Below are 17508 nucleotides of genomic sequence, written 5' to 3' on the forward strand. Positions count from 1 at the left end.
TGATAGCTTCTTTGCAACGGGGAAATACCAACTGATGAGCCAGAAGAGGAGCCTACGACCTATAAAGCTTCTTTTAATAAACAGGAGTCATACTTAAAATATGGGTTTATCGCAACAGGTGACTCTCGCATGTTGACATGGCAACACGAGGTAATGACGCAACTGTGTTCAAGTCGCAGAAGATAAAGTAGTTGCATTCAACGCGAATGGACATTTGACAAGGACATGTTTCAAAGTTGGGATTTTGGAGGATCCGAAACAATGGGCAGGACTGCATTATGGTGAGTTGTGTTTTAATAATAATAATACATTCAATTTATAATACACCCGCCGAGGTGCTACAAATCAAATGCCCACCCTACTGATCTGTTCATATGTTATAATAATAATAATAATAATAATAATAATAATACATTCGATTTCTAATACACCCGCCGAGGTGCCGGAAATCAAATGCCCACCCTACTGATCTGTTCATGTGTTATAATAATAATACATTCGATTTCTAATACACCCACGAATGTAGTGGGGAGTGTAAACAGTGATTCAACCCCCCTCAATGTACAGTGATTCAAACCCATAACGTTACGCGAAATAACAGCATATAACGTTATGAATAAAACGCGAAATAACAGCATATAACGTTATGTTATATAACGTTTATGAGTGAATCTGGTAGAGTGAATCTGGTAGTTGTTTTGATAAATATGTACATTTCCGCGAGTAGGTCGCTTAACATTACAAGGCTTGCTTGCGTTACGGGCGTGCGGGCGAAAACGAGCGTAGCGTCACGTGGGGTCAGTGGGCCAATCAGAGCAATGCGGAAGCACAAGTGCGTTGCCTTAAGTGTTCACGCAGCCCGACCCTACCCCCCCCCCCCCCCCCCCTGCGACATCACTGACCACGCCCCCTAATCTGTCCCCCGCACCACTAGCAACAGAGTTACGCCACTGTTGTAGACATTTAGATTGCCTTACTAAGTACACAGGCAGAAATGTATGTAAAGTATTGTTGAATTTATTAACTCTCATTACCATATATTTTTTCCCAGGTCGCTTAAATGTATCATTTGAAGTATCATTTAAGTATCAGATCCAGACAACACATCTTATCTTATCCTTATCCCATTCCTAGCATTGCCTACATTTTACTGCAGATAAGCCATTGGCTTTAGTGTGCTGCTGGCAATGTCATTTCCACCGTGAAAAAGCTTCGCCCCCATGCTAGAAAGCAGTCCTTCTCAAAGTGCCTCCACTTGGCACGGAGTCAGGGACGTTCTGAATATTGAGATGCTTTGAAATCGTACAGAAACTGCCTATATCCACATAATGCATACGCGAGTTTGCCACAGCCATATGATCCTGGACCTCTCCCTTCGGCGGTCTGCCTTCAATTTCCCTTTCCTGCTCCACTTGAATCCTACTACAGTCAGTGACTGCTTTCCTGAACGCTACAGTCAGCCATTTCTCTGACCCACTTAAACCCATTTGCACCATGGTTGAGCCCGGGACCTCTCTGGCAAGGGCCCGGCATGGGCCCTGCAGGGATTATAGTTTAGTAGGGCCACCGCTCTAGGTCTCAGCTTTATGGGCTACGGCTCAGTGAGAAGGGAGGTGGTACACTAGCCCTCGAGGGATATCTGCACACACACACACACACACACACACACACACACACACACACACACACACACACACACACACACACACACACACACACACACACACACACACACACACACACACACACACACACACACACACACACATGCAAAGACGCCATCACTCAGGAGCTCAAACACATCTGTGGTCAATACGGAGTTCTCCTGTTCCCACTGAAGAGGTCAGCTGAAGGTCCGGATGGTTCTGGAGGACCACCCCACTGCCACTGCCTCCGCCGCCATCTTACACGCGTGTGAATAAGGGGCCATTCATCGCAGCAGCCCCCCTTGGGGAGTGTGAATCATCCCTGCGCCGTGTCGACCACGTAGCAGTCTGCGTGTGGTCGTCTAGGGAAGCAGTTTTTTTGTCTGAGTTTGTCTGAAGATTGACTTGCATCTTTCCGTGTACTCGTCGCAGTTCTGCTCGATAATGTGGCTTCACCTTCGCTTCAGTAGACATAGTGTGGCTCGCTGTTCTGTACAATTGTGGCATCCTATCCGAGGATATGGCGCATGTCTGTGGATGGAGGACTCCCTTTGCATCCTTCAGTAGCTAGCTCACTCAAGTTTCCATTATACCTTTCTGGTTTCCGTGAGCCCCGTGTGTTTCACCCTGTGTTGCGGCTGTGTCTGTAAGCCGGGGGAAGCGATCCTGTCTGAGAGCAGAGAGAAACTCAACACTAATTTTCCAGGCCAGCAATCGGACGACAGAGTCCATTTTCCGGGTTATGCTACGGTGTTAGACGTGGTCACTGATGCATCTCAGACCCATTTACTGTAGGCTGACCTTTGCCGATGCACTGCTGTTTGCCCAGCCCTAGTCAAGCTCAATATAGATCAACATTACTGGAAGATCCGTGATGTGCTGGACCGATGCCCTGCTGGCCTTTTCATGCACAGACCTATTGATTGAAAAGGAAGTTTTAAAGCACTGAATAGCGGTGCATTTCCCCCGATGCCATCCCAATGAAATCATTGTCTGTGCTGTGCGGATTGATTGCAGTGAGCAGAAAATGCCGATAGAAATACACACACACGCATGCGCTCGCACGCACACACACACACACACACACACACACACACACACACACACACATAATTACCCTCCCCCCTCTCTCTCTTTTACTCTCTCCAATGAAATATATATATTTTTTGCAGTCAAGTCCGGCTTGTCTCCAAATGCTTTAGCTGCAGTGGTGCCTCCACTCACATTGACATACTGTAATGTGTGAGTTGCAACCATAGAAATGCTGGGATTGTTGGCCCAGGTTGCCCCCTGCTGGACCTATTTTGTCATGGCAGCACAGAGAAACAAAGGATTAGGGAACAATATCCAGCCATTGGTATTTCCATCCAAGGTTTTAAAAACAGTGAATATGAATTATCCCCCCCCCCCCCCCCCCCCCCCCCAAGCACTATATTTTTTTACACAGAGTTGCATAACTATATTGGATAGACACTATCTTTGTATATACTGTTGATAGTAGCATAATTATAGTAGATAGACACTATCTTTGTATACAGATAGTAGCATAATTATAGTAGATAGACACTATCTTTGTATACAGATAGTAGCATAATTATAGTGGGTAGACACTATCTTTGTATACAGATAGTAGCATAATTATAGTAGATAGACACTATCTTTTTATACAGAGAGTTGCATAACTACAGTGGATAGACACTATCTTTTTATACAGAGAGTTGCATAACTACAGTGGATAGACACTATCTTTTTATACAGAGAGTTGCATAACTACAGTGGATAGACACTATCTTTTTATACAGAGAGTTGCATAACTACAGTGGATAGACACTATCTTTTTATACAGAGAGTTGCATAACTACAGTGGATAGACACTATCTTTTTATACAGAGAGTTGCATAACTACAGTGGATAGACACTATCTTTTTACACAGAGAGCCACTGCTCAGTAGATGAAATGGCTCAGCTGGCATGAACTCCCATCAATATTTCAGCTGAGTTTTAATGTCCTGCCTTGCTGACTGGCCATTCTCTATGAATATTTAAAAGGTGAAGCTCGGGAGAGCCTGAAATGTCTAGTCACTTTCTTCCTTCCACGTCTCTCAGTGTTCTTGTTTTTTAAATGGTGACTATTCAAATTGTATGTTTGAGCCACACTGAAGTGGACCCGAGGTAGTTTAACATGGGCAGATGAAAGGCCACAACAGTGAGGTCAGTACATGGAACCACCTAAATGTCTGGTAACCTCAGCATGGAGAGAGCGAGGATGTTGTGACAGCGTACCAGCCTGCGCAGTTGTCATCACCGACCACACATGGAGCGCAATCTGTATTTAAACAGCCTGTAAATATCCAGACACTCACAATACACAGCCGTCCACCTCAAGCAATCATGATGTCACAGACACAAGCCGCTTGGTTATCAATGGAGGATAGCCCTTTCAAAACTAACACAGAGCCTTATTTGGATGACATCTTGTTTGGCAGCTCTGTGGACAACTCAGATAAACAGGAGACAGCAGTGACGTAGAGCTTGTTTGCAATGTATACAGTTTATGTCGTTCATCACGGCAGAAAGGAGACAAGGATGGAGCCATTAAGCTACAGAATTTTAAATGTATGTTTAATTTGAATTGTATTTGGGGTGTTCTGTAATCCGAGGTTAATGGGAATTTGGACCTTCAACTAGCTTTTCTGATTTCTGATGGGTTACAACTATGATTATTACATATTTGTGTGTGTGTGTGTGTGTGCGTGTGTGTGTGTGTGTGTGTGTGTGTGTGTGTGTGCGTGCGTGCGTGTGTGCGGGTGTGGTCATTGTGTGCGCACCCGCGCATGTGTGACAACAGCATTGGTTATACTGTAGAATTATTTGCGGTTCTTCTTCTGAGGTAATTATTTGTCCACAAAGAGCAACAGTTGCATTTCAGATGATAATTGAAGTGGGGATATCAAAAGGCTGTGGCAGACACACCAGTCTTTCATCCCACTCTCTCTACCTACTATCAACATAGTCCATCTGTTGCAGCCACTTGCAGCTGCAGGCTTTGTGGGCAGTCTGGTACAGATTGATAGCAGAAGATGTTTGCCGTTTAGCTGTTTCCTTTGGCAGAAAAGAAAGAAAGAAAGAAAGAAAGAAAGAAAGAAAGAAAGAAAGAAAGAAAGAAAGAAGGAAAGAGAAAGAGAAAGAAAGAAAGAAAGAAAGAAAGAAAGAAAGAAAGAAAGAAAGAAAGAAAGAAAGAAAGAAAGAAAGAAAGAAAGAAAGAAAGAAAGAAAGAAAGAAAGAAAGAAAGAAAGAAAGAAAGAGAAAGAAAGGGGAAGATCACATTACTTCTTCTCACTGTGCATGATTTCACAATGTAAGACTTTACTTGAGGTTCAACATGCACTGCAGAGTATCACCAGCTGAATACAGCCACTGCTTAGATGTGGACTGGGTGTGGGACCTCCCTGGCCCAGCTAGTCGTTACCTCTTGGGGGGGTTAGTGCTCTGACCTGCTGGTGAGATCATCCTGGTGAGACTGTTCCACTGCTAATGAGAGGAGGAGGGAGGGACAGGAAGACTTTCCAAGGCTTCTCATGCCTCACTGGAGGTCCTGGTCTCATGTTTGATGTGTGGTTAGTACTTGTTGTCAGTGATTCAGACTTACCTTGGTCTGGACTTTTACTTCTTTGGCAGCGGAAAGTGCCATTCACGTGTCCCTGTCAATCAAAAGGACATGGAAGAAAATATATTGCTCTAGGGAAGTCAGTTAGAAAACTCGCTAAAAAAAGAAAGGAAAAAAATAGCAATCTTTCTGTCTTTACAAAACTATTATTCGCCAAATGTTCCTTGGTTTCAGCATCTTTGATTCATTTTACATAATCAAAATAAAACAATACAGTAGACTAAACCCACATAGGCTAATTGTAATTGACAACATCCTCTACATTTTAGGGATATGTCCACATGCTAATTATAGATTAGTGTTCGACTGTACTACTAAATTGCCATAGGAATAGTGTTAAATGACATTGGGGCTTGCAACATAATGTGGCGATTTTGTACCCAGCTGAGCAACAGCTGTTTGCCATCAGAGGAGGGAGGATAGGGGGGTCTCTCATTTTTGGAGGTGTTCCCGAAAGGCAGACCGCTTTGCAGATCTCACTGGGTGAATGGGGAAACAAGGGGCTGGTCTCGTTGTAGGCAATACGACTTTGAATGGAGGCATCTTTGTTTAGGATACAGACGTTTAAAGAAAGTTGCGCTGCCGCTTTGATGTCTTGATTTGTACCAATGAGCGGCCGCGTTCTGATCGGGACAGTGCCCCCTCTGCGCCCGGTGTCAAAGGCTAAAAGGACGTTACTTTTTGCGCGAAGGTAAATAAACTGCTTCTAAACTGCAACACTGTTGGTAATAGTTTAAAACGGGATATCTAAAGTTATTAGAAAATGCACACGCTAGTGCTAGGGGTGTTGTTTTTAAGCTCGCTTGCTCTGCATATTTTGAAGATGATATTTTAATGTAAGCCAGCCCTGCCGTATATTTCCACACCAAATTGAAATAAATAACGAGTTTGATGTCCTTACAAATCACGATAAAACATGTAGATCTAACATTTAGTTGTATTAATTAGATATACTTAAAGGATCGTCAATAATGTACAGTTTCTACGCCTAATGTATATACTCTTTTCTTTCTGGACTCTTTTTGTATCACAAATACAGTACTGTAATTGTAAATCTGGTATGTCATAAATGTATAGATGTAGCAGTACTGTCTATCTGTATGTCATGTATGTCATATATGTTACGATGAATTGGAAATGGGGGACCCTGGTGGAAACAAGACGAAAGTCTTTCTCTGGTCTGCATCCCCTTAACAATTGTATGTATTGAGCTGTACTGCACTGTACCCATTCTGCAATCTGTTAATAAAGTTTTCATTCATTCATTCATTCATGGCTATTTACAGTAGCCTGCTGCTGCTGACTGGAAACAGTCCGATAACTATGAAAGATTGATTGATTGATTGATTGATTGATTGATTGATTGATTGAAAACTTTATTAACAGATTGCAGAATGGGTCAAATACAGTACAGCTCAATACACACAATTGTTAAGGGGATGCAGACCAGAGAAAGACTTTCGTCTTGTTTACATCAGGGTCCCCCATTTTCAATTCATCAGTCAATTCAATTCAAGCATGACAGTGATGGGTGTTGACGTGTTTGCCAGTGCAACACTTTTTTATTCTTAAGAGGACATCGTGGTATGATGAATTGAAAATGGGGGACCCTGATATAAACAAGACGAAAGTCTTTCTCTGGTCTGCATCCCCTTAACAATTGTATGTATTGAGCTGTACTGTACTCTGTACCATAATGCAATCTGTTAATAAAGTTTTCAATCAATCAATCAACACCGTGCCACAACTATCTGTGTAAATGAGGATTTCTTCACCACTCGCAGCCACAGCCAGGTATGCACTCTCTAGTCTAAAGCCATCTTCCCGTCCCTATTATAAAGGGGGGGGGGGGGACAGACAGACACACTGTAACTGTGCATTGCTCTTGCTGCATCTCACTGTGTTTTCTAGTTCTACATAACTACAGTTGGCTGCAGCTAATATTCTACCTCACGAGTGACACTGAACAAGTGATAATTATCCATGCATTGTTGTGAAAATGTATGGCAAATGTTTTGTTTCGTTTGTTAGGTTCGTCCTATTCCCCATATAGCCTATGAAGTCCACTGCAAATCTGACACAGGGGCAATGTTTGATACAAGTCTTAACTCCTCTTGAAATGCAGACTGTCCCCAGTTCCCACCCTCTCTCCCATCCACTTTGCGCCGACCTCCCCTCAGTCTTTCAAACCAAAACATTTTCACAGCAGCCAAAATTCAAATAATCACAAAAGTGCACAGATACAGAGAGAGAGATTGGAGCCCTGCCACGAAAAACAAAAAAGCTAATTGCCACGGTTGGGTCCAATGTATGAAGTATGTACTTGTTATTACTCCCAGCCTTTCCCGGTCTGAATTTCACCTCTTGAGAGTAGTCAGTTTGGCTTGTAATATTAACATCCCTCAAGACCGCCCGTCTCTTAGCGGGCCGACACCACTGTGGGGCCTCTCTCGTACTGTAGCAACATGGCTTCAGTTAATCACCACAGTCTCCTCTGACAAAGGTGATTCTTGTTAAAACACACCAGATTCATGTCAACATCTGGGCTGGTGGTTAATCAACACAAGGGCCTCAGAAACAGAAGTGACATTAGTGTAGTCGTTGAAACTTGTCAATTTCTTATTGTGTCTTAACCTAAAACAGGCAACATCGCTTTCACCGGTTGTCACTTCACTGTATTTTCTTGTTTCCTTCCTTTAGACGTGGTGAAACTTAGGGTTTTGAGGCTGTAGTGGTTATTGCCACAAATCATAACTAAATGGACTTGGGTGGATTTCTATATCGGAATACAATTGAGAAGCATGTGCTAGCAATAAAGCGACCGGTTTGGTAAAGCATGTGTCCACATCTCTCTCCATCCTTCAGCTCCACTGCAACCGTGTGATTAAATCCAATTGCATGCGCTCCCTCAGAATCTCCTCTGCCCGTTTTTGTCTCAGAGTATTTCTCTTACATATGCAATTCCATGTTCCATAGCTCTGCTAATTGCAGACTGCAAACCCGCAAAGAGCAATTTCAGCTCAGTGAGGGAAAGCAAAGGAAGAGTAGAGGACTACTGTAGCTCTAGACTACAGCACCAGCACCTTCCAGCTTGTGTTTTTATTAATCCTTTTTTATTTTTTTTTGTACCTTTCCACTGTAGCGTGTTTTTTGATTGCTACCTATGGTTGCCAATACTAATGGTCGGGAACAATGTGATCAGCATAAATCTGACTTCCACCCGCATTTAGAACCCTCTGTAGATATAAAATGACATAAAAGCTCTCCGTAAGGACCTAACACTCAACTGTATACCCTATTTGGTCTCTGAACACATCTCACTCAGTTTCACAGCAAACAAATCTGCATTTGAGGTTTTATTCTAACTCAAATGTATTAGGGACCAGCAGTGATTTTCAGCTTTTTCGAGGGATAAACTGTGACTGCTCAACCATGTGCCCTTAGTCTCCTCCTCTCACAGAGGAGCCAGTTCTAGGGGCATCTGTCCCAGGATGACCCAGCAGGGTGGAGGAGGATGTCCAGGCATCAGGCCACGTGTTTTAGTTTTTTTTTATGATCAATGTGATCTTGTGAAAAGGGATTTATTGCATGGTAAAAACAACATAAAATAGTCATGACTAGACAATACAATGTCTTATTAAAATGCCAATGATACAACCATGTATTTGTTATGATCTATCTAAGTATAGCCCTATCAGTTCATAATGCTAGCCGCTAAACATAACAGCCATACAATAACATACAAACTGTGAGCCTACAAACATATCTACAAACACATCTCATGCTGAAATGTTCAAGCGTGAGATGCTTTCGTCACCTCTCTTAGCCACGAGGGCCGCTCAGCTTTATGACCCTGAGCTGCCAGTCGCTTCCCCTCTTATTCAGCATGATTTAACACCGTGTGGCCTGTAAAAACGGCTAACTTCATCTAAAGTGCCTTTCCTGAAAGTCTTTTGTTATCTCATTGCCCATTTGGGAGGCTGGGCTGAGAGCACTGATATATTATTTGGATCAAAGCAGTTGCGCGCCATGTTGGCATTACCTGCTTGACTGAGCATGCGGTGACCTCTGTGGACAATATCCCCCAGAAGACAGATGGACTCATCGAGGTTGTTGCCACCGGCTTTGCTCACTTTAAATAGGGATTTCTGTAACTATACGTCGCTCGCATCGCTAAGTTAAGACCACGTAGCCAATAGACAGGACCGCAGCTTTTGATGACATTGTTCTCACGTCTCGTTTCAGTTGGGATGAGAGCAGCTCCATCAGCAGTGGCCTCAGCGATGGTGACGGGGAAGGTTCAGACAACCTCAGCTCGGAGGAGTTCAACGCCAGCTCCTCGCTCAACTCCCTCCCCACAACACCCCTGGGATCCAGGCGCAATTCCTCGGTTATGGTGAGCTGAAAAAATTTCTTTTAATACATCTGGCGGTAAAAGTCTGGGTTCGGGGCCCATTCTGTTTTGTTTGTAAAAGAAATTATGATTTTGCAGTTTGGGCTTCTTGAGTACTGGTATGTGTGTGTGTTTATTTATTTCAAGCCTAATCTCACATGGTCTTCTGTGGACCGACTTTACCCCTTGCAGTCTTCCTACGTACGTGCGTTGAAGGAATCAGAGTTGTTTGTTTGCATCCCCCAGGTCATTATCTCAAACCCCTGCCATGCTATCATAGCCTTGCCTGTGTAGTTCAGTCTGTATCATAGCACGATGTGTCTCACATCTATATCTCGAGTCACCTCAATCCCTGTAAAGGCACAAAAAGCCTACATGACATCACAGAGCAAGACAATGTGATTCTAGTAGTAGTAGTAGTAGTAGTAGTAGTAGTAGTAGTAGTAGTATGATTATGTTGATTATTATTATTAATAATGTATATTTGTATACAACTTTTTTGTTTAATTTGTTCTCTATAATCTTTATCTATCTATTTATCTATCTATTAACTTTTTATGGCAATGCTGCTTTCTTGCGGTCTTGCTCCCTGAGATGAAATAGGAAGATTAATGTTACTTGCTGAGCCATCTGTGGCTCAATATCGCATCATGAGACAGGGTGCCAAAAACGCAGGGGCCCAATTTTATCCATGGCGCTACCGCCCCCCCCCCCCCCCCCCCCTCCCAATTCTCCGTATGACAGATCATTCGTTACAGCGTGTCACCTCTCAGATCTCTGCACTGTACACCCTATTGTAAATTGCCTCCCGTTTTAAAACTTAACTAAAAGTTGTTCCTCTGTGAATGTGTTTCTATTCTTATCCACTTCCTATTTTGTATCCACAGAGATCGTTCCATAGGCAGGAGAACACAGCCGTGGTGGTCAGTTATCCACACTGCACCTCTCTCTCCCCGTCTTCCCAGCTCCGAACGGACGCGGAGAAGCGCTCCCTGGTGGAGAGTGGCCTGTCCTGGTACAGCGAGGACGGCAAGGTCATCCGCAAGCTGGACGGCAGCGGCTACGACACGGGAAGCCTCAAGACCGAGACTCCCAGCAAGTGGAGGAAGAGGCCCCCGATGAGCACCGGCGAAGACCTGGGCTGCAAAGGGGAGCTGAAGAAGCCCCAGAGTCTGGGCCAGCCGGCTGGCTTCAAGAAGGGACGCAACCCGCCGGTGGGCGTGACCTCCCCCATCACCCACACCTCTCAGAGTATGCTGAAAGTAGCAGGTGAGATGTGATAACTCGCAGTCACCATCCCCTTGTCTGCTCATCATCATATCAGCCATCCTTCTCTCTCCCTCTCTCTCTTCAGCCCCTTTTACACAACCTGTTATTTCGCCTCGCAGTTCTGTATAAAAGGCATGACTAATGACTTGTTCCGGCATTAAGCCACCAGCAGAGGTAGTCCCATTGCCGGTGTTGTGCCGAATTCTGACCCCCTGCCAGAATCTGACCCACCTCGCGTGAATAACATTAGAAATAAGCCATTACCTACAAGCTAAGGCCTATAACCCACAGAATTAACCACATCATCAAAACGTGTCCCATTCACACAGACCCACCGCGAATTTATAGCGTCAATAATCGCCTATTATAATATATAATAATTCTGTGAGAGCACGGATTATGAGTTGAGTTAACGATGAACGTATGATAGCTGATAGGCTGATAAACTGATCACGTTAACTCAACTCATAATCCGTGCTCTCACAGAATTATTATATATTATAATAGGGGATTATTGACGCTATAAATTCGCGGGTGGGTCTGTGTGAATGGGACACGTTTTGATGATGTGGTTAATTCTGTGGGTTATAGGCCTTAGCTTGTAGGTAATGGCTGTCCTATGCCACTATCCCCAGACCACAGACCCACAGGAATATTGCTCCGTCTATCTATCAGTTGTCGCATTAAAGATGGGATAGAACAGAGGCTGACCACATGAGATAATAATGATAATAACAATAGGCTATTTTATGTCTAATCAAAAGAATATGCAACGTGAGAAGGCGCAACCTTTACCTTAGTGAGTTTTGGTAAAAAGCTCAGGGTACATAATCAACTGGCTGGACGAACAGAGCAGAGACTGAGCCGGTACACCAGTCTCGAGGCTAAACAGCATCACTGCATAGTGACTGTCAGGATGGAGCCTACCTGCGACCAGTAGCCCACAGACACATCGCAGGGCAACATGTGTGGCAGAACTGGACTTCAGATCTCCATTTGACTCCCTGCTTGATGTTTTCTAAACCAGAAAGTTCAAATTTCACATCTATTTGTTCATGTTTCAAAGGCATTAAGAAGTGACCGTGACTTGTACACATCAGTAAATTGGCCATTGTTATACAGTACTCTTGACGAGAAATTAATTGGCTTAACACTAAAGGGGAACTATTTTACTATTTCTTTCACTATTTGGGCACTTTTACACAATTCCTGTGAGTCTATGGAACACCTCTGTAATATATATATTTTTTTTATTCATTGTTTTGTATTTCTAATCAAGTCCTCAAAAACAGCATTTTTCTACCTCAAGATCTCGAGCCGTTTTGAGCCTGGGCTGCAGGTGCAGGTGCAGGTGCCACTGTGTGCAGCTCATCTTGTATCTCAACATTAACATGCAGCGGTGTCTTTATGACATCACAAATCAGCACATTTTCAGATGACTCAGTTCAGTGAGGGTGAATATTGTGAGAGGAGAATTGGAAGAATGCACCAATATGAGAATTTTGAGACATAGATCATATTAATATAAGTTCACATAGCTAGGAAACAATGCTAAACACTCAAAAAGGCCATTTATAAGATAGTTCCCCTTTAACACTCACAAACTTTACAAAACTTTCCTTGGTCTGACCCCTCCTTATTTGATACACTTTGATACAATTGTCATCTACTCTCTAATACCAGAGCTGCTCACCATATCTCGCTACATGTTTAAACACTTCTTCTGGTCAATCTTCCTTCCAATTTGCTGCTCCCAGCAGTTGGAACGAGATGCAAAATACTTTGAAAATGGACAAATTGATCCCCCTCACTACTATTAAGGACTCTATCACCCAGCCTTTTAACTGTAATTTGACTGTTTTGCTCCATGTATGACTCCTGTTCCAATAGCCTGCGGCCAAAGTCAAACAAATGAAAAGTACTCTGGATAGCTGATGTTATCTTCATGTGAACATCTCCCTCCTGTCGTTCGAACAGCCGCTTCTAATTCGTCCTCAGGATCACTGTGCATGCTCCTTTGTATTTTGTTATTCTTTTCAAGCACAAAGGGAGAGTTCAAATACGCTTACAGTGGATGAAGGAGTGGAGAAAAGCAGTGTTTCTTGCCATCAAACGAATTAGGGAGAGAAGAACAAAAGACCTGCGTGCCAAACCTATTTCAGAACCACAGACCGCATCGTGACGCTCTATTGTCCATCCTGCATTCTTCTTTCACTGTCCAAACAAAAGCTTCTGGTAATTTTCTAAAGATCCAGTTCATCACAGATATTTGGGGCTATGGAGGAAGGCAATGTGGTTAATGGGCGTTTAGTGGTCATGTCCTATAGGCAGGAGACCTGAGCTGCATCTGTCCATGGTGGATTTGACAGGACCACCACCCTTTTCTCCACTGCATCTCTATTGCTAGGACTTTTATAACGGTTGTTTAACAAATGCATTTGCTGTTTTAAGAGGTGGTGTTGTTGTAAAACTCTTACTACTGCTGACACACCTTGCGTCCTAACTCCTCTCCGCTGTCTTGCTTTGATGTGAGCGGCCCGGTTTTGGAACGTTTACAATCAGACGTCTTGGAATTCTTTCGCAAATTGCATCCAGTCTCGTTTTGCAAATCTTGATCTGAACTGGCCTTTACACGTCAGGCCAGTGTTAAATCGTACACACAACATTATTTGAGCATTTTGCCGGCTTTGTTTGGTTAAGTGTAAAAAAAAATAAACGGCATGTTGAGAGGTCTTCTTCACGACTGTATGTGGGATCTCTGTTTTAAAAGGGTCTCTCTCTCTCTCTCTCTCTCTCTCTCTCTCTCTCTCTCTCTCTCTCTCTCTCTCTCTCTCTCTCTCTCTCTCTCTCTCTCTATTTCTGTGGCATCTCTCTCTTTTGGGAGTTGTGATTGTTAACTTGTTTCGGCAAACGATACTTGTCAAGCGTAGCCTCTGCGAAAATGGAGTTCAAATGAAACACAGAGCCTGTTTGTGGAATAGCCAAGCCGGATGTCTGCTTGGTATCAAAGGAAATGTAGAAGGAGACCCTTTTGGTTCTGCCAGGTTTTGATTGGGGGAGAGAAACTAGAGCATGAAATGATTTAATTGAAAATAAGTTTATTTTTCTTTAATGAACAAAGCTAATCTAAAACTAAAGCCGTGATTCCTACTGTATATGATATGTATCCTCTTACAATTACATGTCTTAGTAATAATAATAATAATAATAATAATATCTTAAATTTATATAGCGTTTTTCAGGAGACCCAAGGCGCTTAACAGCTAAGGGAGTGGGACAGGGAACAACGTAACAACAAAATAATAATCAAAAGGAAAGAAAGAAAGAAAATGAAAGAAAAAAGGGGAAATCAGGCAGTCATTTACAAATTTGGTGAAAAGGTGGGTTTTGAGTTGGGATTTGAAGGAGTGCAGGGATGTAGCACTACGGATGTTTGGAGGGAGTGAGTTCCAGAGGGTGGGTCCGGCCACAGAGAAGGCTCTAGGACCAACAGTCCGCATGTTGGTGGTGGGGATGGAGAGGAGACCGGAGTCAGAGGACCGCAGCCTCCGGGGCGGGATGTAGGGATGGAGGAGGTCCGCTAGGTACCGCGGGCAAGGGAGTAAAGGGCTTTGTAGGTGATGAGGAGGATCTTGAAATTGATGCGGGACTTGACTGGAAGCCAGTGGTGGAAGATGTGGTGCCAGGACTTGGTGCGGGTGAGAACCCTGGCAGCAGAATTTTGCACATATTGTAGCCTGTTCAGGGCATTACTGGGTAGCCCTATGAGGACAGAGTTTGCGTAGTCAAGACGGGAGGTGACGAAAGCGTGGATGAGAGTCTCTGCTACGGAGTCGGGGAGAGATGGCCGGAGTCGGGAAATGTTCCTGAGATGGAAAAAAGCTGATTTGGTTATTGTTTTTATGTGGGAATGAAAGGAGAGGGTGGAGTCCAGTATGACGCCCAGGTTGCGAACTTCTGGGGAAGGGTGGATTAGGCAGTAGAGAGACATGGAGTCTGCCATATCCCCGTGGATAATCAAGTCCTGTTCTGATGTCCTTTAATCACTGAGCATAATATCATATAATTAAATAATAGGTGAAAATGTTGTTCCAAATTAAATTCCATTTCCTAGCTGATGCATTGCAAGTTTTGCAACAAACCGCCTCAACATTTTCATTCCGGCTAATACGAGTGATTAAAACAATATTTGATTGTATGTGTTTTGGCTCCAGTCTGACGAAAAAGAAAAAAACATTCAGCATGAGAATATTGGCATGGAGCCTTTTTTTTTCTCTCTCTCCTTTTTTTTTATTAAAATCTTTAGATATGTACAGGCCTTTAAACCTGGGGGAAAAACTCAAGTGGCCAGTTCAGTGTCTTACTAGTACAGTTTCAACTTATTGTGCTCCTCTATTGTGCTAATCCTCAACCTAATCTTTTCCCAAGGCCTAGTACGCTGACATATTCGCAATTACATCAGCGATCAACAATTCACTGACATACTGTGTGTCATATGATACAGATGGAAGAGGTGATCTCTGGGTAAAAAGGGCCTGTTTTAGTCACAGAGGCGTGTAGCCATCGAGGATTAGGAGTCTGTCGGAGTGGTGATTCACGCTGCACGTCACAGCCACATAAAACCTCTAAAGTAAATACAGATGTTTCTTGCTTATATGTTGTCTCTCTTGTAATGCCATGAATTATGTACAGTACTTCTATTTCACCAAAGTATTGGTAGTTGGAGAATAATACTGATGCATGAGTTTCTGATTTGTGCTACTTTCCAACGTTAGTCATAATGATGTCATTCATCTCATTTATGAGCTGTTTTCGTCGACTTCAGATCACTCTCTGCAGGCCTAATGTGAGGTGTCCATGTGAAAAACATTCACTGTGTGTAGTTGCTATTAATTATGAGTTTTGAATTATATGAACTGTGCTAAACTAAACCATGTGTGTTTCACAGCTCATAAAAGTGACAAGCCCTTGGACAAGTCCAAGATGTCTGTCAAGGCCTCTTGTCTGCAGCGGTCCCGTTCCGACGCTGGAAGGGACCACCGCGGAGAGCACCGCAAACCGCCGTCAGGTTTGGTCAAGCCCTCCTCCTACGGCTACAAGAAGCCACCCCCAGCCACCGGTACCGCCACCGTTATGACAGCAGGGGGCACCACCATCTCCAGTGGCTCTGCCACTCTGGGCAAAACACCCAAGTCCTCTGGTATCCCTGTGAAGCCTGTGGGCGGCGGAACGCCCGGGGGCCGCAAGAACAGCTTCGATGCCAGCAGTGAGCAAGGTTTCCTGGGCCCCAACGCCCGCAACAGCCTCCAATACCGGAGCCTGCCCAGGCCGGCCAAGTCCAGCACCCTCAGCCTGATCGGTCGCCCCGCATCTCGGCCCGGGAGCAGCACCATGGACGCCGGTCTGCTGAGCCTCAAACCCATGCCTATGGCCTCCCCGAGCCCCAGGATGAAGGAGCCCGTCGGTAAGGCGGGAAGCCGAACCAGCACGGGCCCCGTCAACCAGACGGACAGGGAGAAGGAGAAGGAGAGGGCCAAGGCCAAGGCGGTGGCCTCTGACATGGACTGTTGCTCTCTCAAAGGAGAGGACATGCAGTCTGAGTGCCACGGGGAGTCCAGCATTAAACTACACGGCCTGCGGCGTGCCAGTAGCGGCAGATACCCTGAGCTGTCCTCTCCAACCACACCAAGGTTTCTAACATTTAACACCTTCACCAACGCATGCAGAAAGACATAAAAGTAAAGATGAAGTGTGTTGTTTTTTTAGGCAGAAAAAATAAAACATATACTGTGTATGTCACCTGTCAATATTCGTATCTGGGTGATGTTCTTTTATGTGATCACTGTCTAAACTATTTATGTAAACCTTTTTTCAAGTGATAGCATTTTGTTCAATGTATGCTCATCACCACAAAATTAAGACAAACCCTTATCATGTAGATACTGTATTTACCCTGATACTGTATTTACCCTGATGCTATATTCATGAGTCTCTGAGCAGCATGTCTCAGGACTCACTCCTTGTTTTGACACCTCTGTCTCCTTGTGTCTAATTCGCAGGCTGCTGAACACCAAGTCTCTGGGACGTCCTCCCAGCCTGGCCCACCTGGACAAGGTCAACTGCAACAGTCTGGACTCCTGCATGATCATCCACGACCTCCCGCCCAAAGTCCCCCCCTACTCCAAGCTCCAGGACCTGGCGGGTTCCCGCGTCGCCCCGCGTCTCACGCCCAGCCCGGCCCCCATCCTGCACATAGACTCCCCCGGCTCATACACCAGTGAGAGCCTCAGCCTGGGTGGCTCGCCCCTGCTCTACCCCAAGCTGTCGGGCATGCACCGCAGCATGGAGTCCCTGCCCCTCCAGATGAGCGTGCCTCCCAGCGGGAGGTTCATCAGGGTGGAGTCCCATGGCAAGGAGGAGACGAGAGGCGCAGGGACCTGGGGCGCGGGGAGCCGGACCTCGCTCAACCTCCCAGACAGGTACCTGATCTCTAGAACCACTGGGCGTAGAAATACACAAGAGAAGCACATGCT

At 44.5% G+C, this 17508-nt stretch overlaps 1 protein-coding gene across 8 annotated transcripts in view; it reads left to right on the forward strand.

Moving 5' to 3' along the window:
- nav1b (neuron navigator 1b) overlaps positions 1 to 17508 on the forward strand; it is a 145418-nt gene that overhangs the window by 45776 nt on the left and 82134 nt on the right. For 7 of the 8 annotated variants that reach the window (XM_084317147.1, XM_084317151.1, XM_084317149.1 and 4 more), the window contains 4 exons: positions 9559 to 9709; positions 10594 to 10975; positions 15924 to 16665; positions 17035 to 17454. In XM_084317147.1, coding sequence (XP_084173273.1) covers positions 9559 to 9709; positions 10594 to 10975; positions 15924 to 16665; positions 17035 to 17454 — 1695 coding nt within the window. The remainder of the gene's footprint in view (positions 1 to 9558; positions 9710 to 10593; positions 10976 to 15923; positions 16666 to 17034; positions 17455 to 17508) is intronic. The other variant, XM_084317154.1, reaches the window with a different exon arrangement.

This window comes from Notolepis coatsorum, assembly GCF_963971535.1.
Source record: "Notolepis coatsorum genome assembly, chromosome: 6".
Taxonomy (NCBI): domain Eukaryota; kingdom Metazoa; phylum Chordata; class Actinopteri; order Aulopiformes; family Paralepididae; genus Notolepis; species Notolepis coatsorum.